This window comes from Pieris napi, chromosome 16 (genome assembly GCF_905475465.1).
Source record: "Pieris napi chromosome 16, ilPieNapi1.2, whole genome shotgun sequence".
Taxonomy (NCBI): Eukaryota; Metazoa; Arthropoda; class Insecta; order Lepidoptera; family Pieridae; genus Pieris; species Pieris napi.
Window position 1 is genome coordinate 3,490,828 of NC_062249.1, and position 26,484 is coordinate 3,517,311.

Here is a 26,484-nt window from a genome sequence, read left to right on the forward strand (position 1 = left end):
GCATTCAATCTTAATATCTCCATCGCTCGATTACATATTCATAACAGCGACCTTTATTTTTTCTATTCTCTTCGATTTTTTGTCTCCATTATCCAAGCTAAAATGAGCAGTTAGCTTCTTTATTATTCCTAATACGATTTTATACGAAATTTATAACGTTTTAAGTATTGTGTTTTAAATAGTGTGCACTTTATATTATTTACTGAATAGAATAAGCCTCGCTGATTCATACAGTAGGTATATCAACTGTATCAAAATAGGACTAAATATTTCAGTAGCTTCTATTGGACTACGATAAAATGATATGTATATTATATAACCTAAACATACACAGTAAATAGTAGTAGCAATTTATTTCTTTGTGATAATTGTATAATTAGTTTTTATCATTTTGGTATAGTGACTTCTTTCTACTCAGGTTGAGGGTGAAATCAATAAAGATTAGTAAACAAAGATCCTAAGACACTTATCAATCGGTGGACATCACATATATTTCTCAGATATAATATGTCTCATTAGCGAAAAGTGATAAGATGAACAAGGGAGGCTTTGTGGGGGCGCGATCCGCCGGAAGTCAGAGGTCGTGGTATCATCGAGGCCATGATATCCTTGGTTCCGAGAACGTCTCAAAGATGATTTTCCTTTTTTAAAAATATTTGTAATCTATGCTATTACCGATACGAATAATTATAGGTATTTTTTCTTCTATTCTCTGTAACATCTACGCATTCAAAAGCAAGTTGGTATGTACTTAATTGTATTATTCTTTAGTTAAAAAATAAACGGTTTAGCTTTTAGATAAGGCATTTATTTTTCAATTCGATTAAAATAATTGATTCGATTTCAATAATGAAGATTAACACCACATTTTATCAATATTTTATTTAATGACATGATATTATCTTTATATTCACAATAACTTATCAAGCCGATTAAGGTATCTTATATATTAAATACTAACAGCCTTATTTATAAAATCCTAATCACTGATTCCATTGGTTTAGCTGGTCAGTGCTACCTACTAATACTACTACTAACTACTTTTACGGCTTTAAATTACAAGGACTTTTTATAACAGGAACAAGGGTATTTTCAAATTACCTTTGTTTAGAGTACCTATGTATTGGTATATGTATATGTAATTTTAACATGAAGATTCGAAACATAATTAACATATACACACGTGGTAGGAAAATCTTAATTTTCGTGTGAATGTAAAGTGTTGCGCAATCTTTTAGTACACTATAATAATGGAATCTAATTTACTTTGGAGATAAATATGTATCTACGTAACTACAGAATACATATCACTAACGAACATATACTAACTTATAGGTAATCAATATCTATTTACAAACTTATGATTTATGCTTAAGATGACAGAAATATTTGAAAATGGAACAATTAACGTTCAAAAACAAAATTATGATGAACAATATAAAAAGTAACAAATGAGAAATTTAACATCAATATATTGATTATGAACTATTTACTGAATATAACTCCCAAACGTTAACAATTAAAAAAAACTCTAAATATGGTCGACGTTTTATACAATAATTTCAAGTTCTTAAGAAAATAAAAGATAAGCAGATATGAACTTTCCCATGCCTCATTGGGGGCTTCCGTAAATTCGAACACGAACATTTTAGTTTGAAAATTAGGTTATCTTACTATTACTAAGCTTTATCATTAATAGGAGACTTTTAAAACTAATATTTACTTACGATTACGCACGTGCGTGACGACGCAACCAAGACCCATATGGTGACAAAAAAAAACAGTACTAAAAGTCTTTTGCGTTGTGACCTAATTTCTGTTTAAATCACAAAAAACTTTTTTGGATTAAACCGCTACAATATAAATTGTATTATAAGTTGTTGTGAAAGTAACAATAAAAAGTTTAATCCCATTTAATGTGTTTGAAATTTACATTTTTTGTTAATGTTTAGTAATTTTACTAAACTTTATTTGGCTCTTTATTCCAGTATAATAAATCCTATGAATACAAATTTTTATACGCTTAACTGTCTAACTTATGAAACTCAGTTCCATCTTACTATTATGGATGTCCCGGATAATTGTGCCATTCGGGGCAAGGGGGGTGTAAGTGAGGTACGGGGGTGTAGAGGGGAGGAACGTGTGTTAGCGAGTGGGTGTATCGCGGTTGCATCTCGTGGTACTCAGGCATCGGCGCGGGTTTTAAATATTGGTCTAATTCAGCTCCATCAGGTGGGCCGTCTGCTAAAAGTGCGCCGTCCATTTCTATTCTAGAAAAGTCGATTTGGGTCCTGTCAGGCGAAGGCTCTCTTTTGAACCGGGCGGAAGTGGGGGGCGGTTTCCGGCGGCGCGGCTGATACTTGTATTCCGGGTGATCTTTTTTGTGTTTGTTTCGTAGTTTTTCCGCTTCTTTTATGAATGGCATCTTCTCTTCTTCGCTTAGACTTCTGAAAAGATGATTTATATTAAAAGCTAGATTCAAGAATGAGATCCCCACTTAAATAATAATATATGTAATTATTTTTCTGAATATTTATGTAATACATATTTTGAGCTTTTATGCATTTTGATTACAACAAATCTTGGCCTCCTCTTTTTCTTGATTCAAGGTAGATGTCCACAATGACGTGAATGATCATGTCATCAGGAATATTTGTGCGGAAACTAGCACGTCTATTTTCCTTAAATGTATTTGTTATAGCACACATAGAAAAAAATTGCAGTCTCAATGTGCATTTATATTATACAAGTTTCAAAACAGATAAAGCCTTGACATACTACATATGCAAGGGAAAAGAATGATTAAGTGGTAAGAGGGATCAGTGGCTACCGATAACACTGAATGGTTCCAGATGCCATCCACGCCGGTCAAACCACAAGTGTTGTGAGTCGTGACCTCGCTACATACCTAAAGACTTCACATATATACTTAACAAATCTGTTATTCATCTAATTGTAGGTATAAAGAGGAACAGTGTTGGCCTAGTGGCTTCCTCGTGCGACTCTCATCCCTGAGGTCGTAGGTTCGATCCCCGGCTGTGCACCAATAAACTTTCTTTCTATGTGCGCATTTAACATCATAAATCATAACATCATAAACATCGTGAGTAAACCGGTTTGCCTTAGACCCAAAAAGTCGACGGTGTTCGTCAGGTACAGAAGGATGATCACCTGCTTGCCTATTAGATTAACAAATGATCATGAATTGGATACAGGCATATGAGGCGAAGACCTAAAAACGGCTGTAGCGCCATTTATTTATTTGATTTTATGAAGACGAACATCAATGTTAGCTTAGTGTATTCCAACTCGTGTATTCGGACCTAGGATCGATAGGACCTGCACCAATTTGTATAGACAGATATGTGCACAAACGTCTCTTAAGGAAATGGAATTGTGAGGAAAACTGTAATTCTTAGATCTCATTTAAAAAATGAAAATTGACAACATGTGTCAAAGAAAACTGATCATGCCTATAAATTGTTGTGTGATTCTGGTAAAGCAAGGAGTTTTAACTAGAATATCTCGCATGTTGATCCGTGACCAATAGTGATAATTGCAAATTAGAAAACTATTGGTTTTTTTAATATATATTTGTAAATTGCATGTTTGTATTTTTTTTAATCTAGTTTGTTTTTTACTTTTAATTTTTAAGTTATTTTCTCTTCATCATTGTAATGTTTCCCTTTAAATGTTGTGCACACTTGTTATTGATGCACATGCATGTTTCTTGTTTTCTATGTTATGTGTTCTCTGTAAGTGTTTCGTTAGTTTGCCTTTTAAAATAAAATAAAATAAATATAAATGTTTACGTACGAAGTAATAATCAACTATTTCCCTTAATGGTAGTATTGCAATAGTTCTCTATTGAGGGGGTAACACCAGATTACTTTTCAACGATATGAAAGTAACATCTAAAATAAAATGCGAGTATGTTACATAACGGATCAATTAGAGCAGAGTTCACCAAACTTATTTGTATCGTAGACACCTTGCCATGTTTTTCCGTGTTGGGTAGACCCCCTACTTTTATTTTCTCCGCTTATCTTTTCTTGTGTCGCAAAGATGGCATGTCAATGTTGAAGGTAACGTCGTGGGTGGCCCGTGGCAGGTTAGTAAAATTAGCATTGATTAATAAAATTTTCTATTTAGATAGTAAATACTTCGGGAAATTATTTATTTTGTAGATGGAACTCTGTGGCACGAAAGAGTATTGACTAGCATCCAGTATTGGGACGAATCGTGTTCGCGACAACAGAAGCTTTACCAAAACAATGTACAATTCATTCATATTAAAGAATACTTCTTAAGATCTCATACATTTATTTTCAACACACAAGTATACAGTAATTACAATATTCGTAACCTACATATTTATCATAATAATTAAAAATGGATAAATAGAAAATTAAAACAAATTTAAAAAGTTTGGTCCCTATGGCAAAATTTAAATGCTGGCAGCATATCCTAGGAATAAATAATCTGTTAACCTTTCTTAACTCGGACCCAGGCAACACTAGTAAGAAAATACACATTTAAGTAAGAGGGAAAGAGACAACCATACCGCGATCGAACAAGCGATCTTTTCCAGGCAGCCATAGAATGGAAATTGAGGATGTGTCAGAAGTCGAAACTATGTTAACTAAACTTAAATTACAAATATCATAATTCCGTTGTACTGTACAATAACTAACATATGAATAGGCTATATAAGGCTTATTTTACGATCTAAAATAAGTGATTTCGATTTGGCCCACTTGCATATATATAATCACCCATAAAAAAATAATTAGTCTAGCTATTCAAAGGGGGAACGCTGCCAGTAGGTACCTACATTCGGAACTTTGCCTTAAGGGACTCCTTTTAATGATATATTTTAGTTTATGTTAAGTTTAGATATTTATTTCAATGTATATTATTTTATTATTATAAGTATTTAATTAGAATATTATGTTATTATTAATATTAATTTGAATTTTTGTATGTATGTACTTTTTAATTCTTATTAGTTAATTAGATGTTTTAGTTATTATATAATATGTTTTAAGGTTATCATCGCCATGCAATGTCACTCGATTTAACATCGAAATGCCTAAAACATCGAAATTACTTTACCCTACAATGGTACAAATAAATACAAACCCTAAATAGCGAACACGGTATATCACCCATTTTAAAGCAAGTAATTTTGCTTGTTTTTAGTACTAAATTGCCGAGGTTAAAACTACATTATAGATATAAAAAATCTATAAAAGTATAACTATAAACACAGATCATTAGTGGTCTCGTAAATTCGGGACAGTTAAAGATCTTATCACAATGTTAGCGGTGATAGCATTTTAATGAGTAAACAATCGATGCACGTTTCACGGTTGGACGCCGCACGCGCACGGGCCATTGCTTGCATTTCTTTTCAATTTTAGAATTAGCTTTAATAAGGGCAAATGGTCGTATCATAAGGGCTTAGATATAACTGTAGCCCAGTGAAGACGTTACCAGCGTCGAATATATCTTCTGTGAGCACATTAGTTGTCAAGAGGCGTAAGATGTCTTTTTTTCAAGCGCCGATTTCCCTCTAGTAAGCTTTAAGTTATTTTTTTTTCATTAGGACCATAGTTATACTTACTTCATATTATAATTACGAGACGATTAAAAATAATTTAATGTTTTGTTTTGTATTTGTATTTTTTTTAATACTTTGGTTAGTAGAAAGCTTACTGAAGCTTGTTAAGTTTTAACCCTAATTTAAAGCTGTATGTGTTTTAATGACACATAACATATATTAGGTATTTAAAGTATGTAACGCCGTTAAAAGTAAACTACTGCTATTTTTACGATAGGGGCAAACAAGCCTAGCCAATGGGACGCCCAAAAAGGGCAGCCATCGCAGTCCATGGATACTCATATTAGTGGGAACGTAGCCAGGGCTTTGAGGGAAGAAGTATACTCGTTTATTAAACAATTGGAGGTCATATCTTTCAGGGAAGATCCCCACCGAGAATCGATCCACAGTTCGCTTCTCTGCAATAGAAAATGTCTTGTGAACCGGACCGTGGAAGCTATCCAGGTGATGCGAATTTTTTGGTAAAACGGTTTCTACAGTGATGAAACGAGGCAGGAAGGATCAACCCAAACGACTCTTCAGAACACTCTCCATAGTATCGTGTGTGGCAGAATAAGCGAACGATTTACGATTGTATCACCTTAACATTTTGTACCATATTCTTGCAATAAATAAATTCTTATTATTATTATTATTATTATTACACTTTGTAGAATACGCATAGAGACGCAATGTCTCTATGTAAAGAGAAAGAATCAAGCCGATCAGATTCACGTTGGAGATTGACAATTCCACAAGCCTTTCGCTGAATTTCAAAGAAGAATCGAAGGTCTTCGAAGAAGAAGCTGATATTTGGGAGCACCGGCCCAGAGATGTGAGCAGTATTCCATATGAGGTCGTGAACCTTGTAGAGCAAACGTTATTAATTTTTTGGTACAATTCATATTTTTTTTTACATCACGCTTAGAGATTAGATTAATTTAATTAATTTTTCTGTTATAGGTCTCAAAAAAAATTTTAGTTTATTACTTACAGTACATTAGGTTTTATATAGGCTTCCTAAGATCTACAGAAAAAGGGAAGAGAAGAATAATTTGTGTTAGTTCAATACATATTTTAACTTTTGTAGTTGTTATTGAAATGAAAAAGAAAAACCTTCTAAAGTTACTAAAACTGTATAAATTGAGCCGTAGTTTTTGCGTGATATAAATATACTAACTTCCACATAGATCCAAGTGATTTGCTAAGTTCGGCGTTGTGTAATGATGGTCTCTGCTCTGATAGGCGCTTGCGCATGGCTTGTGCGAACACCATGAAGGCATTCATGGGACGTTTGACGTGTGGCCGTCGAATACAACCTCCACCTCTGAAACAAAATAACTTTTATTAGTTCAGCCATTACAATATTGTACAACAATTTAGCATTAAAAAATCTATGTAGGAAAAATTCGCCTAATAGAATATTATATTGGCGTTGACTCGTCATTTAGCTTTCGTATCAGTGGCGGATTTACAAGCAGGCTGAGTAGGCTGGTGACTAGGACGGCAGAGTTTTTGGGCGGCATTTGGGAACCGAATGTTTTTCCTACATTTCTTACTTCATAGATATCAAAAAGATTTCTTCTTCATGCATCTTTTTATGTTTTACAGATACTGTTGTCTGCAACAAAATTTGCCGATAAATTTCCTCTCTCACTTGATGATGTTCATTCGAAGTATCAAAGTTGCATATTCAAGAGTAAAATAGCTAGGAGGCCCCAACCGGTAATCGACGTCGACGCCCTCAGCTGACACCTTGAATGAGTGAAAAGAGAAATTGCAGAAATTGTATTTCCCTCTTCTCTCCCTCCTCTACACGTCAGTCCTATTACTGGTTGGAGGCTGCGAACTGAATGGTTTGTGTATAATTTTGTGCTCAAAAATCAAACCCAAAATTAATTTGACGTGTGAATTTCAACGAACTTGTTGGATTGTAGAGGGCTAACTTTACAGCCTTACCTTGAAAATTTGTAAGTCCGCCACTGTTTCGTATAGTACTATATATATAATAGATCCCTAACAAAGTCTAGATAATAGTATAGATATTATAAGAACGATCGTGTTGCGACTTTTCTATCTGAATTAAGGGATAGTAATGTTTCAATTTCAAGCTTTAAAGAAAAAGCTCTGTTTACGCGTAGACGTTGAACTTTTGATATAGCTATACAGTATACATATTACGCTTAAAACGCGTGCCACAAAAGTTAATCAAGAGGCAAACACTTGACGGCGTCGCTTTGACAAAACACAAATTGGTTCGACGTTCGGCGATAATTGTCAAAAACCCTTCAAGTGTGGCCCATAAACGAAATAAATTACGAGAACATTTATGTACTAACGTAAACAGTGAACATACTAAACACCGAGAGGCAGCCCTCAAGACATTTTACGCTCGTAAAATAAGAGAATTTTATTACTTTTTTATTTTCTAGTGCCGTTCGGGTTTCCTCTACGATAAATTATACTTTTTCAAACGCTGACACGTCAATAAGTTCTAACGGATCACTCGAAGTAATAATTACAGATTTCGCCGAATGGCGGCTTCCTTGTTTATTAGTTAGAACGTATTGGGAAACATGTTCTTCAATCTTACTGCTTATTGAATTTCATATTAATTAAAAGTTATTAATAAAGCGTAAATGTTTTATTTACCCGATTATTTATAAAAATAACTCGGTGTTTCTATGTTCGGCAAGTATCCACTCTTCCATCTCATCATGTGAAAACATATTTTGAAAAAGGGTTCGGCACTAACTCGGTCTTCGATTTTCTAAAATAAATATTAATAATCTAACTATGTATTTACTTTTTTACACATATTACCCGCACATTGTCTATGCTTGAAAAAGAAATGCATTTTCGAGGATACCTACAAAAAATTCCTACTAATACGTTTATGTACTATTATTTTTGAGAGCTTTGCTTACTTTTGCTGAGAAGAGGAGCTAGGGGGGGGGGGGGGATAAATTGCAGCAAATCTGCACACGTAATACTGGACGCGAAAGATTTACTTAATTTAAAAGAATAGCACTAAGGTGGTAAAGTTTTTATGAGTAAGGAGGCAAAACGTTACCGTAATTCTTTATGTAATAATAATAATCGTACAGAGAAAAATTTCTGCATTTGATTAGATTACTAAACTACTATGTTTGATTCTTTCACCAGTTAAAGCTACATTATTACTTAAATAAAAGCTCCATATTGACAGTAATCACTATCACAAGTCATCGAAGTTTATGGTCTAGATACTAGAAGAAAATTCGTTTGAGTGTGAATATTTGTTTTTTTTTTAAGATTTTTAAGGTGCCGCTTTATTTAAAATATTCTAAATACAATGTAAACGATAGGCTGTCAAATGTAGGAGACGTAGTGATGAAGATTATTTTACTTAATTTTCCTAAATTGATTATATGCCTATTGCTGTAGGCGTCCTATCCGAAAGTTTGTGATCTATTTTAGCTGTCATATTTACAAATGTTCATCTGTGTTTAAAACATTTGTCCTTAATAAAACAATAGACGCCGATATTATTTGTACAACTCAAATATATTTTGGTGCATGTACCACAGAATCAACGCAAGCGAAAACAAGCCATAAATCTTCTAGTTCCAGGGACATTGACGAGACCCACCACGCGGCACCATCTGTTTTCTAGCTGCGTATAATGATTAGTCGTGACACTAGTAGTGATTAGCAAGAATCAACAATTAATTTTTAATATTTTAAACAAAGTGTCAAGTTTAGAATTAAACACAAACAATAATTTCATGTTATTACAAAATATGTTAGTTCTAGATTCCCAAATATGTTACCTAAAAAAAATCAGTGGCGCTACAACCTTTTTAGGTCTTGGCCTCAGATTTCTGAATCTGTTTCATGATCATTTTTAAATCTAATAGGCCTCCAGTGCCTGACACTCGCCGTCGACTTTTTGGGTCTAAGACATGTCGGTTTCCTCACGATGTTTTGCTTTACGTTCGAGCAAATGTTAAATGCTCACATAGAAAGAAAGTCCATTGGTGCCCAGCCGGGGATCGAAACTAAGACCTCAGGTATGAGAGTCGCACGCTGAAGCCACTAGGCCAACACTGCTCCTGCATTCAAGTTACCTAATAGCATAACTTTTACTAAAGACTTTAGCAGATATTGTATTTATTGTAAATATATACCATGTTGTGAAATGTAGAGCTGTTTAGAGTTGCATAACTTAGGCAATTAAGAATTTTAAAAAATTGATCACTGTTAGGGATTAAATTGTGTACCCCATACACCGTTTTTAGATACATACGTACAAACGATGATTTCTGGTTGTCTTTAAGTTTCATAAAGATTTACAGCTTAAATGCTTCCGATATTTTTATAATGAACTTCGACAACCAATGTAATATTTCATGGAATAAAACAGAGATAGCTCGTTATCCTAGCAAGTATCCCAAAAGGAATACTCCCAATTGGGTTTTAGATGCACCACAAGTGATATATATATACCCAAAAGTTCCCCGAGTTTAAGATTTCCATCTTGGTTAACAAAGAGGGAATAAAAAATTGATTTTCAATACAAGAATTGATGTTAATTACAAATGGCTTAAACCCATTACTGTACGTCATGACAAAAAGTTTTATAGCCCGAAATTGTGATTTACGGCTAAATATTTCACGGTCATAACACTCGTAGTTGTGAGCCAACACATGACTCAAACGCAAATCGGGGGCACGTGTAGTGTTTGATTTTGTCGTAACATCTAGGAATTATTTCAAATTTATAACATATGTTACATTTTCTGAAAATCCACTACTGAGAAATAATAGTTTATTTAAATATTATCGGCTCGAAACTTGGCTATATTAAACGTGCTGAAGGAAAGTTTTCCGTAGAGAAAATCAAACGTTACTTCATATAATGTATTTAAATCTATTGTCCGTGAATCTGACTGATGAGTTGACTTTACTAATCTGTGAGTTTCTATATCATAGACAATTTGGAGATCCAAAGCCATACCATCCATCTATATTGTCTTTGGCCTGTCAAAGCTTTGCCAATATGATTTCCTTTGTAAATATGACAACTGAAAAAAAGGACATATCACTTATAGTCAATTTTGAATAATTAAGTAAAATAGTTTTCATAGCTACGACTCCTAAATTTGACAGCCTATCTATTCCATTGTATATCGAATTTTGAATAAAGCAGCTTCATTGGTGACTGGTCGTACTTGAATTCGGGTATGCGGTGATGTTAGTTATTTTGTTTTTAACTATGTATTTGCTTGTTGTTCCCACGACAATGTAAATAATGTGCGTGCTCCTATTTCACCGTGCCTCCTGCTGATAGAGGACAAATCTTTGTTTTTAATTTATTTTATTATTATTTTTTACTTAAGATGTCATGTGGAACATGGTGTAACGTGTAAAACAAAAAACTTGGCGAATAAAAAGAGTGGCGGAGAGTTTATTGCCAGTTCTTCTCTTTCGTTCTACGGCCTTGATTTGAGAACTGGCAGTAAACGTAAAATTAGAAGCGTGCTTTGTGTTTACCTATATAAATAAATGATTTTGACATTTGACATTAAAATCTAAAAACAAACCATACAGACTCGAACGAATTTTCTTCTTGTATCTAGACCATAAGCTACCATAAGCTACCTGTGATAGAGATAACTGTTAATATCTTTAAGGAATAATTTAGCTTTAACTGGTGAAAGAATTGACCAAACCGGTTCAGTACCCCTAAGATAAAAATCAAAAATGTAGAAATATTCCTTTGTACGATTAGTATTAGTACATAAAGAATGACGATACATAGAGAGTCTAGTGGGAGCCAAAATCTACCTCGTGCCTCTAATAACTAGGCAACTAGCCGGTAAACAATGAAATATTAACTGTAGCAATATATTATTTATAGTGGAACGTGTCATATTTTCGGTTATATTTTTAGGTCGCTGTTATTGTTTAAGTAGGAGAGGTAATCTGAGCTGTTAATGTATGTTTATACTTGCTAGGTAATTTGTAAATCAAATTTCTTATAGGCGAAACAAAGTACGTGTATTTAAAAACGACTCGTAACAAAGAGTCTCTTCTCAGATATTTTTAAGGAGAGAATAGAACGTAGTTTGGCTTCTAATTCACAAGAATGTGATGATTATTATTTTTATTTTTTTTAATGGCTCTGGCACGGTTTGTGCATTAGCCAGCGTCAAGTATGAGATTTTTATAATTCGTGCTTTTTGCCTTAGAAATTAGACCATGTCCTCCATCTACGGTTTAGGCACTCGCCCGGTACCGCACAACCCTCCTAAAGGCCGAGAACAAATTTAAATTAAATTAAAACTTACCCTCGAACCGGGAATCGAACCCGTTCCCCTCACCTAGCTGCCACTTAATAAGACCGCTAGGCTATGAGGCCCCCATGTGATTATTTAAATAATTAAGAATAACTTTTTTTTTTAAATATTCTAAGAACTTTAAAGCGTATATTTACAGCACTGGTTGATCTTACTAGACAGTTACCTCCGTGTGGTTATGGCTGGGTGTATTTCATTCTGATTTTATAAGTGATTAAATAATGCATCAATAAAAATAATAAAATTGCTAAATTTGACTATGTTTTACATAACACACTGCGAACGAACGTAGCAAAAACGATTTCCAAAATACGCATACGCAATGCCACTATTTTCGTGTAATGTTTATTTAATTTGCGCATGCGCCGGGCGGCCGTTGGCTGAGGAAGTCATAAAGAACAGAGATAGCTGTCATCTGTGACGATCCGCCCACACTATTTCTGCTGCGCCTTGCCACCACAAATTTGCAAACGCAACAAAATGTACCATAGTGGGTAACAACTTCACGCTTGCAACGAGCATTTAAATAATATGTCATGTTTGTGTTTATCAACATTGTTCAAAGGTATTTATAGTATATATACGTATAAGTAGCCTATCGGAGACTATACTATACTATTTACTATAGCTTTTGTTACAATGCTATAATTTTTTAAATGGAAATAATTTCGTAAGTATGGCAACAAATGCGAGATTAAAAATTAATTTAAAATTACATTTTACCTAAGAACGCATCATCTTAGCTTAAATTAGTTAAAAATTAATTATTTGAAAATAAATTACAGACTTTAAATTGTTTTAACGATTTTGATTGGTTAAATTGATTTAAACTAAGATTATTTTTTCAGTTCCCAAAACTCTATGAAATTGACAATTGACATGTCGAAGCAGATGTCCTATTCTGTCAGCGTCTTGAAATAAACATCCCCCACATTTATCTTTACAGCCGATTTGACGGCCATAAAACAATTAATGATGCTGTAAAACACGACAGTAGCCATTTCGAGTGGCTTATCATATACTTGACCATGGCCACCTGGATACCTTGGGAATAAAGGGTAAGGGGAAAAATCGTGTGAAGGAATGTATTTACTTTCACTGTTATCAATGTTGGGGTTAATTTTTCACACGTGTAGATATGGATTACTTTGCGACTTACTTTGTGGCTTCGTTTGCATAGTGATTATGGGCTTTATTTATAGAAAATTTAATTAAAATTTTACCTTTTAATAAAAAATTTCACTGAATACAGAAATATGTCTGCAACAGTAGAGTAGTTTAGTTTTAGATCTACGAAAAAAGGTTTGAGCCAAACTGAGAAACTTCAAATGTAAGTTGAATTCTTACATCAATAATAGAAAATGTACTCTCAATAACGGTGATTATCATCGTTTTCTGCATACCCAAAAATTACTATTTCTCACCTAATTTATATAAATTTCACTCTATCCGTTAACGAGTTGTCTTGGAATAAATTACTATGAAGAATTTTAAATCTATGAATATTAACAATATAATTTTAAAAAAATATTCATTTAAGTAAAAATCTAGAACCGAAATGTATTTAATCTGATACAAATTTCTTTTATATAAATTGGACTACTAATATATATGAAAACATATGGATTTATATAAATGTATGGTTTATCTAGCCTACAGTTCATACAATCTTAAGCGGATCCACAGAAATATGATCTACAAAGATCACATTTCATAGATCATCAATCATCGTCTGTAGCTATTTTTATTTCATAAAAAAAATCGCTCTTATTGTACTCTTACTTATTTTATTTATGAATCATAAATACTGCTATACAAATCTATATACTTGTTGAACCTATTTTAAGTTAGGAAATTCGATAATGTACACTAAGTACAAGATATATTAAATTGTTTGAGTAACTTTTCAGAATAACGTGTATGTAAATATGTAAAACTAGACTGTATCATTGTTTCAGGGTTTCTGCTCTCGCATTAAATAACCCGACCAAAACCTCTTCGTGATTTGTTTTTGGTAATCGGCAAGCAGGTTGCCTTCTGTGCCTGACACATGCCGCTGACATTGGGAAGGCATGCCGTTTTCCTCGTGATATTTTCCTTCACCGAGCGGTTGTTAAACGTACACAGCCTCAGGGATGAGAGTCGCACAGTCAAGCCAACTCTGCTCATATAACCCAAATGATATCAGTAAAAACAAATGAAGCTATGAGTATACCTATGTAGCTATCTTCAAGAGTATGTACGTCATTGATAGCTCGGACAGTAGCTTGATAAGTTGATAGCTAAGTTATACTAACATGGGAACGCATCTGTGTCTACAGTCTACTTTACTACTCGAGTATTGGGATGTATTTTATGTTGCGCTATTGTTTATGGTATTTTGAAAACAGAGTAGAAACGCTCGCCCCAAGGTTTCGGAGCTGTTACATAAATTCATCTCCCTCAAAGTACTGCCTAGTAAACAATAAACTTCAAGCTCAGAATGCCAAATCGTAAAATGACTGCTTCACGACTGATTTGAGCGCGACCGCCGCTGCGAAAACCGCTGTGCGAGTTCGAAAAGTGAGTTACAGAATCGCAAGGCTGTACTTATTTTACTAACGTAGCTGTTAATAAATTATTTGTTGTTAAGTAACAAACTTATAAATAAAATTTATCTATATATATATAATAAAACTAAGTCGATAAAATGTGCGTGCCGATAAAACTTAAAAAGGAGTCCCGACACGATAAAGGGACTTATGTGGTGTGATAGCCCTTTATCCCCCTTCGAACAAGAAAGTTCCCGTTTTAATCTAAAGGGCATGTTTTTAAAGATATAAGGAACTTTCCAACCCTACAACTTGGAAATTAAGTATAGTGGCGCCATCTGTTATCGAATATTTGAACTTCATTCAGGACAACGATTGTTGGGTTGCATTTCCAAAAGCGTTGCGAGCAATTGTAGCATGTGTAGTAGTGACACGAAATTTAAAATTCCAATTTCAATAAAGTCTTAAATTTAATTTGTTGCTATAAAAAAGTTATTAAATTTTGTGTATTTATACGTCATTAGCTAACTTATATTTTGGAGTTAAAGCGACATAATTTTAGTTATCCAAATTAGTTCTCAAAATATTTAAAAATTTAGGTTTTTAAATTTCGCGCCTTTACTACATACGCTACCGCTACAGAAGCTAGAAAGTTCCCGTTTTAATCTAAAGGGCGTGTTTCTAAAGATATAAGGAACAAGAATTGCGAAAAAACTCTGAAATAATGGGAGGAGCTCTACTCATACTCTCAGGAGATTTTCGACAAACACTTCCAGTTATTCCCAAGTCAACATCAGCAGACGAGATCAATGCATGCTTGAAAAAATCACATCTCTGGCCACAAGTACAAATACTGCAATTAACAAAAAACATGAGAGTTGAATTATCAAGAGATGAAACAACAGCACAATTTGCTAAAATACTTTTACAAATCGGCGAAGGTACATATCCTACTGACCAAACGACCGACCTCATTGAACTTAATAGTGATTTCTGTAATATAGCCACTACTGAAGACGAACTAATTGACAAAATTTATCCAAATATTATTCAGAACTATACTAATGCAGAGTGGTTATTTCAAAGAGCAATTTTGGCCACTAAAAATAATATTGTTGACGATATCAATTTTAATATTCTAAAGAAAATACCTGGTGAAGAGAAAATATATAAATCGATCGACACGATGGTATCCATTGAAGAAAGTGTCAACTTCCCCACTGAATTTCTAAACTCTTTACACGTACCAGGAATGCCATTACACTGCCTTCGTCTGAAAATTGGAACTCCAATCATACTACTCAGAAATCTCAACTCCCCAAAATTATGTAATGGAACTAGAATGATCGTAAAACAGCTATCGAATAATATCATTGAAGCTGAACTTATTTCTGGAAAGACCAAAGGACAGACAGTATTTATACCTAGAATACCTCTGATCTCTTCGGAATTGCCATTTCAATTTAAAAGACTGCAGTTTCCAATAAAATTAGCCTTTAGTTTTACAATTAACAAAGCGCAAGGACAAACTTTAAAATATTGTGGCATTAACCTCAAAGAATCCTGCTTCTCTCACGGTCAGCTATATGTAGCTTGCTCAAGAGTAGGAAATCCGAAAAATTTATGTATATATACTCCGGACAATAAAATGAAAAATGTTGTTTATAAACAAGTACATGTATTACGTATTGTAAATAATGAGAAAACGTTTTCAATAAACTTTTTTTTTACTTTTTACGTCATAGTTTATTTTTTTATTTCGACTCTCCACGTCATCTCATATCAACTCCCGGGCGAAGCCGGGTTTTTTAGCTAGTTAATAAATAATTTAAACATTTAACTAACAAAAAGGATAACATATTCAACATTAAATATTCGAATTAACACTATTGTGCACTTGTTTCTATCACGATGGGATAATTTAATTATAATTCTACTGATTCGAAATTTCGAAATCATAGCGCTGAGAGCTTTCGTATGTATTTGTACACACGACTTAAGGTCACCGCACACGAAGCATTGTTCTAGTTTAACATGATTGAAAATTGCATGAAAATGTCAGAACAAACAGAAATCTAATAATTTTGTCCGTATCAGTATCTTGTCCCTTTCAATGCAAATAAGATAAAATATTTCTGTAATTCTTCGATACGTTGTTGAGTTTGTTACACACATTTCGTACTAATATTACTTTGTTAATTTAAAACTGATATCTAAAATGTATGAGTTATAATTTTAAGATTTAAATGGAGAATTTTGTTGGAAATTAGACTTCTCATTTGTTGTAACATGCGGTAAACAAAATCATTGTTACAATTTTTTTATATTTTTATTTTGTGGTTGTTTGTTTAATTTTTTCCTTTGAAAGATTACTTCTGTTCTAATATAACTGATGTGTTCCATTTGTGATGTCATATTTTTTTTGTATTTTCGGCATACAAATCGTTTTAGAAGGTATAAATAAATAAATATGAAAGTCTTGTCAGTTTTGACTGAAAGTTATCCCAAAAGCTTTCGCTTACGTTCCCGTTAACATATACGGGGCATCGTACATACTTATTTCCGCGTCTATAACATTTATACATAGATAGTTGATAGGTGTTTTCTACGCTTTTAAAATACAAACTGCCAACACCATATATGTCTTAGATCACTATATCAAGTGTATTGAAACCCTTAAATAGCGCATCGCGAATAACGTTTAGCGAGAGGTATACCAAATAAGTAGGTATGCGGTAATGAAGAGCATATGTGCTAACCGTGCGCATTACCGACGCTCCGCTAACCACACACATACGCCGCACCACTAGATTACACTCTGTCAATATTTGATACGCCTCGAACCGCTCTAAAACTGAGAAGTTTTGGATTATTCCATTCATATTAGAAACGGAGCTGGAATGTACAAGATATTGGTAATAGTATAGGTATTTATAGGAGCGATAGTACATATTATATCATTCTTAAAGGCTGCTTTATTAATAATGTACATACGTAAACGTAAAAATATAAACGCATAAACGGAATTTATGCGTTTATGCGTTATATGCGAATAAGTTTTTTTTATTTTCGAATATTCTCAGAGTAGAGCTTTTAGTTAAACGTAATTTTATGTTTTTAATGTGTAAAAAATAATAAATCCTAAGACCTAAGTCTGGGCCTCAACTTTCTGTATCTGTTTCACGATAATTTGTTAATATAATAGGCAAGTAGGTGATCCACCTGCCTGTCGCACGCCGTCGGCTTTTTGTGTCTAGGGCAAGCCACTTTCCTCACGATGTTTTCCTTCACCGTTCGAGCGAATGTTAAATGCGCACATAGAAAGAAATTCCATTGGTGCACAGCCGTGGCTCGAACCTACGACCTCAAGAATGAGAGTCGCACGCAGAAGCCACTAGGCCAACACTGCTCTGCGTTTTAAATGTGTACTTTGTATCAACTTCTGTAGGTGCATTACATAAAAGGGAATGACGCTGAATATTCGTTTTCCTCTACAAATAGGGCATGCGCGCCTCCACACCAACACTTGGCCAAATTACCAATAATAATAGCAATGATTCTACACATATTTTACTGTATACAATATTATACAACGTAAAATATAAGCAGAATTGTAAAATAACGGGTACGCCAAAAGCACCCTCCGATCGGAGGTCGCGGCGGCACCTGTGAACGTGTTTGCGCCCCCACTTACAGGGTAGGCTCAAATCTGCCGTGTTTGCTTACACCGGTGTGGGCGAGGAAATCTTAATCTAGCCGAGTGCTTTGTATTTCCTATTAATGACTCATCCTTACTTCAAATATTAGTATTCTTATTAGAAAGGTTTTCGATTTGCTTTTTGTCTTTAAAACAGGATATATTATACGTTGTGTCAATGTCCTTGCGAAACTATATTCATAGTAATGTATTGCATGGTGAATATATAAAGACGATTAAAACAATTGAATGTTTGTATGTTTTTGTTTTTATTAAAGTTTCATTAGTAGAAAGCTTATTGAAGTTTGCTAAGTTTTAACCTAACTTTGAAGTTATATGTGTAACACAACATATTGTATGATAATTAAGGTTTACAATAAATTACCAAAAGAATTAAAAGATCTTCCGACTAGAGTCTTTAAAAAGCGACTTGATGTATTACTTTGTATAAATTTAGTTAGTTGATATAAATTTAATAAAGTATGATATGATATGTACGATACAAATAATATAAGAATTGACTTTGACTAATAATGTAAAATGTAAAATTCCTTAAGACAAATTTGCGCGCCATTGTGTGTGGCAGAATATGCGAACTTACGATTATACCACCTTACACATTTTTGTACCATATTCTTGCAATAAATTCATTTTTATTATTATTACATTTAAGGTATTTGAAGGTATGTAACGCCGTAAAAAGTAAACTACTGCTTAATTTTTTTTAAAGAGCCTAGCCTATTTGACGCTCAAAAAAGGCAGTCATACCATACCATATTTTAGAGGGCAATTCGATTTGAGAGAGGAGTATGCTCTTTATTTAGACAATAAGAGGTTGTATCTCCCAAGGAAGACCCCACCGGGAATTGATTCCACAGTTTGCTAGTCGTCAAAGAAATATTGATTTAATACGGCTCGTACGGCGAAGAAACCAGGCAGGAGATCAAGACAAACAACTCTTCAGAACACTCTCCATAGTACACTTTGTAGAATGGATACGCAATGTATCTGCGTAGAGAAAGAGAATTAAGCCGATCAGCCTTGCGATTCTGTAACTCACTTTTCGAACCCACACATCGGTTTTCGCAGCGGCGGTCGCGCTCAAATCAGTCGTGAAGCAGTCATTTTGTGGTTTGGCATTCTGAAAAGGAGGGTTGTAGTCTAATGTTTATCAGAATGCCAAATCGTAAAATGACTGCTTTACGAGTGTAAGTTACAGAATCGCAAGGCAGTAATACATTGGAGATTGACAATTCGACAAGCTAAAGTCAGTAATCTGTATAAAAATTATACCTATATGTTCCCTTTAGTGCATCACATACATTTGTATGAAATTCATTAGATCTTACAAGTATAGTTAACGTTATAATATTTCTGGGGAGTCCCTCGGCAAGATAAGCACCCCACAATGGGAATGTTTGCGCTGAGCTTGGGGAGCGCTATCGCCCCATGCGGAAACAAATCGAAACCTAACAGGAAGATGATAAAGACGACCGCGAGACACCCTAATAACCTACTCAAGGAATTAAAGCCGTTCCTATTACTTATACGTGAATAGTCTAAACTAGTACTGAAACAAGAACGGTAGAGAAAAAATTGTCTTTGGTTTACATTTAAATAAGATACACTAAGGAAAGAGGAAACCGGCATGCCTAAGAAACGAAGAGTCGACGGCGTGTGTCAGGAACAAAAGGATGATCACCATAGACATTTTCTATTAGAAAAACAAATGATGAATAGATACAGAAATCTAAAGCTCAGATAGTTTTTGTTATTTCTTCTATTCTCTATTCTTTTCTTCTTTATACTCATTTGTTATTATTTTCTTATATAAACTTAAACTACTTCCTAATAATAATAACGTGAACGCGTCTTAAAAAATGTGAACGAAAGTATATTTAATTAAAACTGTATCAACTCGAAACTATTACTGCTACCCTAAGGATCTGTTTCACAATGTATGGATAAAGTACCAAATAGCTATGCAACACATAAATTATTTGGAAGATAAATTGTGCTATTTGACATTCATCGAACTCATAGCTTATGATGGACTTTATGTGACGAATAGCTCTATCTGACAGTCGTGAAACGCAACAATAGTGTTTATCCTACCAATAAGTAATAAATAGCAAATTTGGAACTTATGTAGAACTTATCCGTACATTGTGAAAAAGACCCTAAGCATTATTAATATTCATGGTTTTAAGTTTTTTGTAATTAGAGAAGACATCTTTTAAAATAATTGTCACAAATGAGTCATAAGATAGGGAATTAATGAACAAGGAGCTGATAAGCGATTAGAAGCATTTCAATTAGAGGCGGTGCTACTTTTATGAAGTACCGATGACCCCGGGTCATGTACCTATCATAGCTGTCAACAGACCAATACTAATTTGTTATATGTTATGGATTCCAACTGTAAAATATATGAGGGTTAACGTAATGAATGTTTGGTATCTTTAGAGAAATATTCTTGGTAGATTTTTTTTTCTTTTGTATGGCTCTGGCACGATTTGTGCATTAGCCAGCGTCAAGTATAGGATTTTTTTTTATAATTCGTGCTAGTCTTTAGAAATTCGACCGTGTCCTCCATGTGCGGTTTAGGCACTCGCCCGGTACCGCACAACCCTCCCAAAGGCCGAGAACAAATTTAAATTAAATTAAAACTTGCTCCGAACCGGGAATCGAACCCGGTACCCCTCACCTAGCTGCCACTTAATAAGACCTCTAGGCTAAGTAGAAATTTTAATTATTTATTTGTCTTGATTCGTACAGCTAACATCAATTATATACAACTAAAAACCATTTAGCCAAATATAGAATACATAACATGAGAATTCATACAAAAAAGTTCAATTTACGAAAGAAAAAAAATTATAAAAATTATTAAATACGTAATACCTAATTCGGCTGTGCTGTGTGATGGTATGTACGTAAGGGTGTGTAGGTATGTGAGGTGCGCTCCTTTTAAGCATATTCCGCGATAGTTTAAACTAGTCAAGGCTTAAATATTGGTCATTGTGTATCCGGGCTGCTCGAAACATAACTTATGATTGTATTTAAAGTTTATAAAATATATGAGTAAATAATCATTCGCAATGACCGGCTCTGACTCAATCTTCGTAGATAGTAAACAATAAATGAGTTACAAATAAAAATACACTTTACATCAGTGTGTAAGCCTAATGCCTGTCTGCGAAACTCAACCCTGAAGTTGTATGTTCGACGCTGCACTTTGCACCAATGGATTAACAATCAAACAGTGAATAAAACATCGTGAGGAACTAGGCATAGAAATATAGCAAATTGGAGTATCATGGAGACAAGACCTCAGCTCACTCTTGGCAGAAAAGGAGTCCTGTTCATCTGATGGAGTTTCTATATAGAGTGTCAGATGGTGCAAGCCAAAAATGAGTTACTTAATGCTGATACTGATGCTTGGATAAATAACATTCCCGGAATTTTGGTAAGAGGAATCGATGACGTACATTGAAACCTACACGCCTATACTCGTATAAACTCGTTTCACAATGTATATACCTACGGATAAGTTCAAAATTAGCTATTTATTACTTATTGGTAGGGTAAACACTATTGTTGCGTTTCACGACTGTCAGATAGGGCTATTCGGCACATAAAGTCCATCATAAGTTATGAGTCGATGAAGTGTCATGCAATGCCAAAATAAAAATGCGGAAATTTCTCCTTTCGAGTCATTTTCTACAATCATTCAGAGCCAGAGGAGTGAGTAGAATAAAAATCCAGTGACGCTACAACTTATGAAGGTATAATAGGCTTAATATTAGGTACCTACAATATTATCACCGTATATTATTGTCGTTATTCTCCGTACGAGTACATACCTAAAGTTAATTCGTAGAAACTCCTCCCATTCTTATCGTTCTACAATGTTTATTCTACACAATGAACATTTCAACAACTTTTCGGTCTAAAAATATGTTTACTAGGCATATACTTTTTAATCGTTTGTTTATAAACAAGTAAGGAAGATTTTTTTTAGATTATTCTTTATTAAAAATAAATTGAGTAATAAGAGAAATGTATGACAGTAATTTTATTGCGCTTTAGATGAACGACACGAATCATAATTTTGATGTAAAATTTATACATAAGCTATCAACTTGTATATGTATAACGAATGAAGATACAATACTATATTTTGTCGCTACCGTGCCTATGGTCAGATCTTTGAACTATTTATAGTTCCTAATTTTTTATAGTTCTATAATAATATTCTTATAGTGCCATCTCCTATGGCAAGGTTGGCAATCATCATGGCCAAATATTTAGAAAGATCATCATTTATTTTAGATGCCGCGCTGAACTGTTGGTGCTTTGACCAAACCATATATTAAATCAGAAAAATATGTTTAATCCCAACGGTATTACAAGTAAGAAGTATTTAACACAGATCTCAATTAATTGAATTATAAAAAAATAAATCAGTGGCGCTACAACCTCTTTAGGTCTTGGCCACAGATTTCTGAATTTGTTTCATGATCATTTTTAAATCATTAGATTAGGCCTCCAATGCCTGACACACGCCATCGACTTTATGGGTCTAAGACATGTCGGTTTCCTCACGATGTTTTCCTCCACCGTTCGAGCAAATGTTAAATGCGCACATAGAAAGAAAGTCCATTGGTGCACAGCCGGGGATCGAACCTAAGACCTCAGGCATGAGAGTCGCACGCTGAAGCCACTAGGCCAACATTGCTTAATTTCTTTCTAAACCTCCACAAATAATAAAATATCTAAAAATAGAACAACTACTGTTCATATAAATTAAGTATTGTGTACTTGAAGTCAAGCACTTGAGAACCAAACGCAATTAAAAGCTTTATTGTCGTATTGCAAATGTCAGTGCGCACTTTCTAGATAAGCAAATGTTCTTAAATGTATTGTCATATAAAATTCAACTGCGTTTATACGGATATATGTATAAGAAATTGTATGTTTTAAAAGTTTTTGTTACTGGAATCGGATTCCAACTTATTTGTATAACATAAGTATAATTAAATAACAACATCACTTTCCTCGCTTAACAAATAAGTATCGTAATACAGCGAGGAATTGCTGCCAGCGTTAAAGGTACACCGCCACAGATACGAAACTATTTAAATTTGTTTTAATGTTCTTTATATTAACTTCTAATATAATATACATTGAAATAAATAACTAAACTTAACATAAACTAAAATATATCATTAAAAGGAGTCCCTTTAGGCAAAGTTCCGAAGATACTGGCAGCGTTCCTCCTTTGAATTGCTAGACTAATTCTTTGTCCGAGGTAGCTGCCAGCTCTTCGGTCTCCTGTGATGTCGACTAACCTTTTTGAAATTTCTTTAAAAAGCCTTAAAGCGCTAGGACCCCACGGACCAAGGGTCTCGACACCGAATTTTATTACTTCTAATTAAATTTATTATTACTATGTAGGTTAAAAAAATTTAAATACTGTATATTTAATAGTTATGTTTAGGTTTTAATAAACGATATAGTCTAATAACAACATTATATACAATATTATATACTTTCGGCATTGCAAGCCTACATTACTCTTTCATCCTTATTTACAAATCAACGAATATATTATTTTATACAGCGTTTTTAGTTTTTACATTACATTAATGAATGGGTTATAAACGAATCGAAACTATAGCGTATACACGTAAAATTCTAAGTATAGTCTAAATAAAATTAAATATAGAAATATAATAAATTATTGTACCGAATCACAATCGTAATTAATATTTTGTAAATCGTAATAAGTTAATGTAAACAATTTCTCTATTGGTTTCCTAAAGTTAACTAATTAATAAATATGTTTTTATTATTGAGGTAATAATTATTTGTCTATTTAAGTTTGCTCCTGTCAAACAGGCGCTCGTAATTCAATTCGTCCAGCGAAGAACTTACGTAATTGAATTAAAATAGTAGTCGCGAATCTTGAAAAATTACTATAGCTTCTAATTACTTTAAAAACTAAAATGTTAAGGTCAACATTATGTACTTTAGCAAGTTTAATTTAAATAAATAAATAAAGTTTTTCACGACCAACTCCGACCGAACAATTTGGAACCAACTAATTAAATAAATATTTAACACTGCTAAAGAAAAGTCCTTAACATCCTACAAAAACAAAAGAATAGACTTTAATATAATCCCTATACAATTTTAAAACTTAATCACTAAAAAAAACTCACTTATTAGGTTGAGGCACGATAGTTTCATAGTTGAAGGACTGCAACAGTTTGCCGACCGCCTCATTGATCTCCAACGCGGGCTGTTCAGCGGCCCAACTCATCATGGCTCAAGTAACGGTGCCGTACGTGTGATCCACTCGCGCGCATTCACAATAAAGAGCCCCTTATACTCCGCGTATACGTATTAAAGCTCGCTCTAGCTTCCGACTGTTTACTCGTAATTGTTTCGTGAGTTATGGATTTTATGTCATGTTATTTTTTAATTTTTGGATTGATTTATAATATCGTAAGTAATGATTATTTATTGTAGTTTTTTTTAGTTTTATTATTCTTTGTAAACTTCGTTTTTAAAATTATTTGACTAAATGTATAAGTTTTCCGATAAACATTTAGTTTGTTTGAGTAAAATTCAAAATGTTGCCCTGTCTGTTTGATATTTATTGTACTGTTATATTTGGATTTCAATCAAAATTAATACAGAATAATCTAATTCTAAACCTTATTATAAAATTATATTTTAGAAATATATGTTTACAGAAAACTATAAATAAGTTTTCCAAGTTTTTCCGTAAGCTAAGTGGGCGGTACTGATTAGCACCGCCTTTCCTCGCCATTGGCGCGCGCCGACCACTCTGACGTCACAGCGTATGCGCATATATATGACACTAATTTCGACACTACAATTAGATTGCAGCTAACGTGTAGAGAAGTCTTATTCACTTAGAAGATACTTTCCTTTTATATCTAATATTTTAAAAGTATGTTTCAAAATAGTTTGTATTAAAGTTTTAAAATAAGACTGGAATACATACCACATTCAAAGTGTAATACCATTATATTCGTAGGATTGCTATAGATCTCTATTCTGAGCATGGAACCTACATGATTTTGCAAGTTCATTCATGCATCCAACAAATGAGTTAACTAAATAATTAGAAGTCAACTTGCTTGGGAACTAAATTAATTATCATCGTAGACACGGAACGTTTTGAATTTCTAAACACCTGTTACCTGTTAGTATAAAATCCCGTAAGTTTTAGCCCTACAATGGGGCTTGGGGCAGACTCATTTCTGTGTAAGAGCGGATCAAGGTGGGTATCGCTCGGGTATCGCTGTATCACTAATCGACATGCAAAATAGCTTTCTTTACTGAATAGGTTATAGATTCTGCATAATAATTAGGTACACGAAAATTGCCCCTCTGACTTCTAGATCTCACTTAGTGACACTACAAACTCCGAATAGTAAACTTGTGTTGGTGAGTTGGAAATAATAATTGATTCAGGACATATCAAGCGTGTTGTACTTTCACAACTCAATGGAAATGGTTCTGGTTACACCTGCAATAGGTACCCTTCCCTAATGAACTTAATTTTTTAAATCATAAGTAAATTAAGTCTTCATATTCGTGTTGTTTTCTTAAGGTATTTTTGTGCTATGTGATATGGCTTATAATATCATTTTTATTTAGGTAATTAATAAAAAAGGCAGGACTCATAATCTAATTTTTTTTTAATCTTAGAAACAATTTGTAATAATCAAGATGCCACTAGGATCCTCAACACAAGTTTGATATTAAATTGATGTAAAAAATTCACAAATGCAAAATGCCTTTAAAATAACATGAACTTAAGTAGTTCAGTGATACATAGCTAATATATTTCAACATCCAAATTTGGATATATTTTAAGCAAAAAAATTAAAGCTCTAAGAATATTATATCGATCGTTATAATCACGTTTTTAATGGATTGTGATATGGATTTGGACACTGTGTTCTAACGGAATAAAATAGATTGCTGGCATAGCGCGAACATAGTTTGTTAGAGTAGACTCACAAATTACCAGCTTTTTATTAAAACTTCCATTTGGTCAATTAGAACGTTCTAATTGTGTGCCCAATTCACGCAAGAAAACGCTAATTGATCTGTCAAGGTAGAAGCAAGTACCATAACTGCCTTCGTCATACTTAGTAGGTAGGTACTTACGTTATAATTTAATTCGTCATATCAGTCTATATACAGTAGCTATCTACTACTATTCAAAGATACTTCTTTGACGGTGTAAAAGCAATTTTATTAAATTAT

At 33.5% G+C, this 26,484-nt stretch overlaps 1 protein-coding gene across 1 annotated transcript; it reads right to left on the reverse strand.

Moving 5' to 3' along the window:
• Nucleotides 1–852: 852 nt before the first annotated feature.
• LOC125057507 (transcription factor SOX-9-like) lies at nt 853–24,562 on the reverse strand. The gene is made up of 3 exons (XM_047661234.1): nt 24,399–24,562; nt 6,783–6,929; nt 853–2,447 (listed from the first exon to the last, which is right to left on the reverse strand). Exons 1-3 carry the CDS (start codon nt 24,500–24,502, stop codon nt 2,063–2,065), a joined length of 636 nt encoding a protein of 211 aa, XP_047517190.1. The 5' UTR covers nt 24,503–24,562; the 3' UTR covers nt 853–2,062.
• Between the last annotated feature and the right edge of the window lie 1,922 nt (nt 24,563–26,484).

Bases quoted from the DNA above. Each gene is read 5' to 3' on its own strand.
- LOC125057507 (XM_047661234.1), bottom strand. From the start codon at position 24,502: ATGATGAGTTGGGCCGCTGAACAGCCCGCGTTGGAGATCAATGAGGCG. The intron at 6,930-24,398 runs GTGAGTTTTTTT...ATTTTGTTTCAG, and splicing joins ATCGTGCCTCAACCTAATAA to AGGTGGAGGTTGTATTCGAC. The intron at 2,448-6,782 runs GTTAGTATATTT...TCATCTTTTCAG, and splicing joins TCACTTGGATCTATGTGGAA to AAGTCTAAGCGAAGAAGAGA.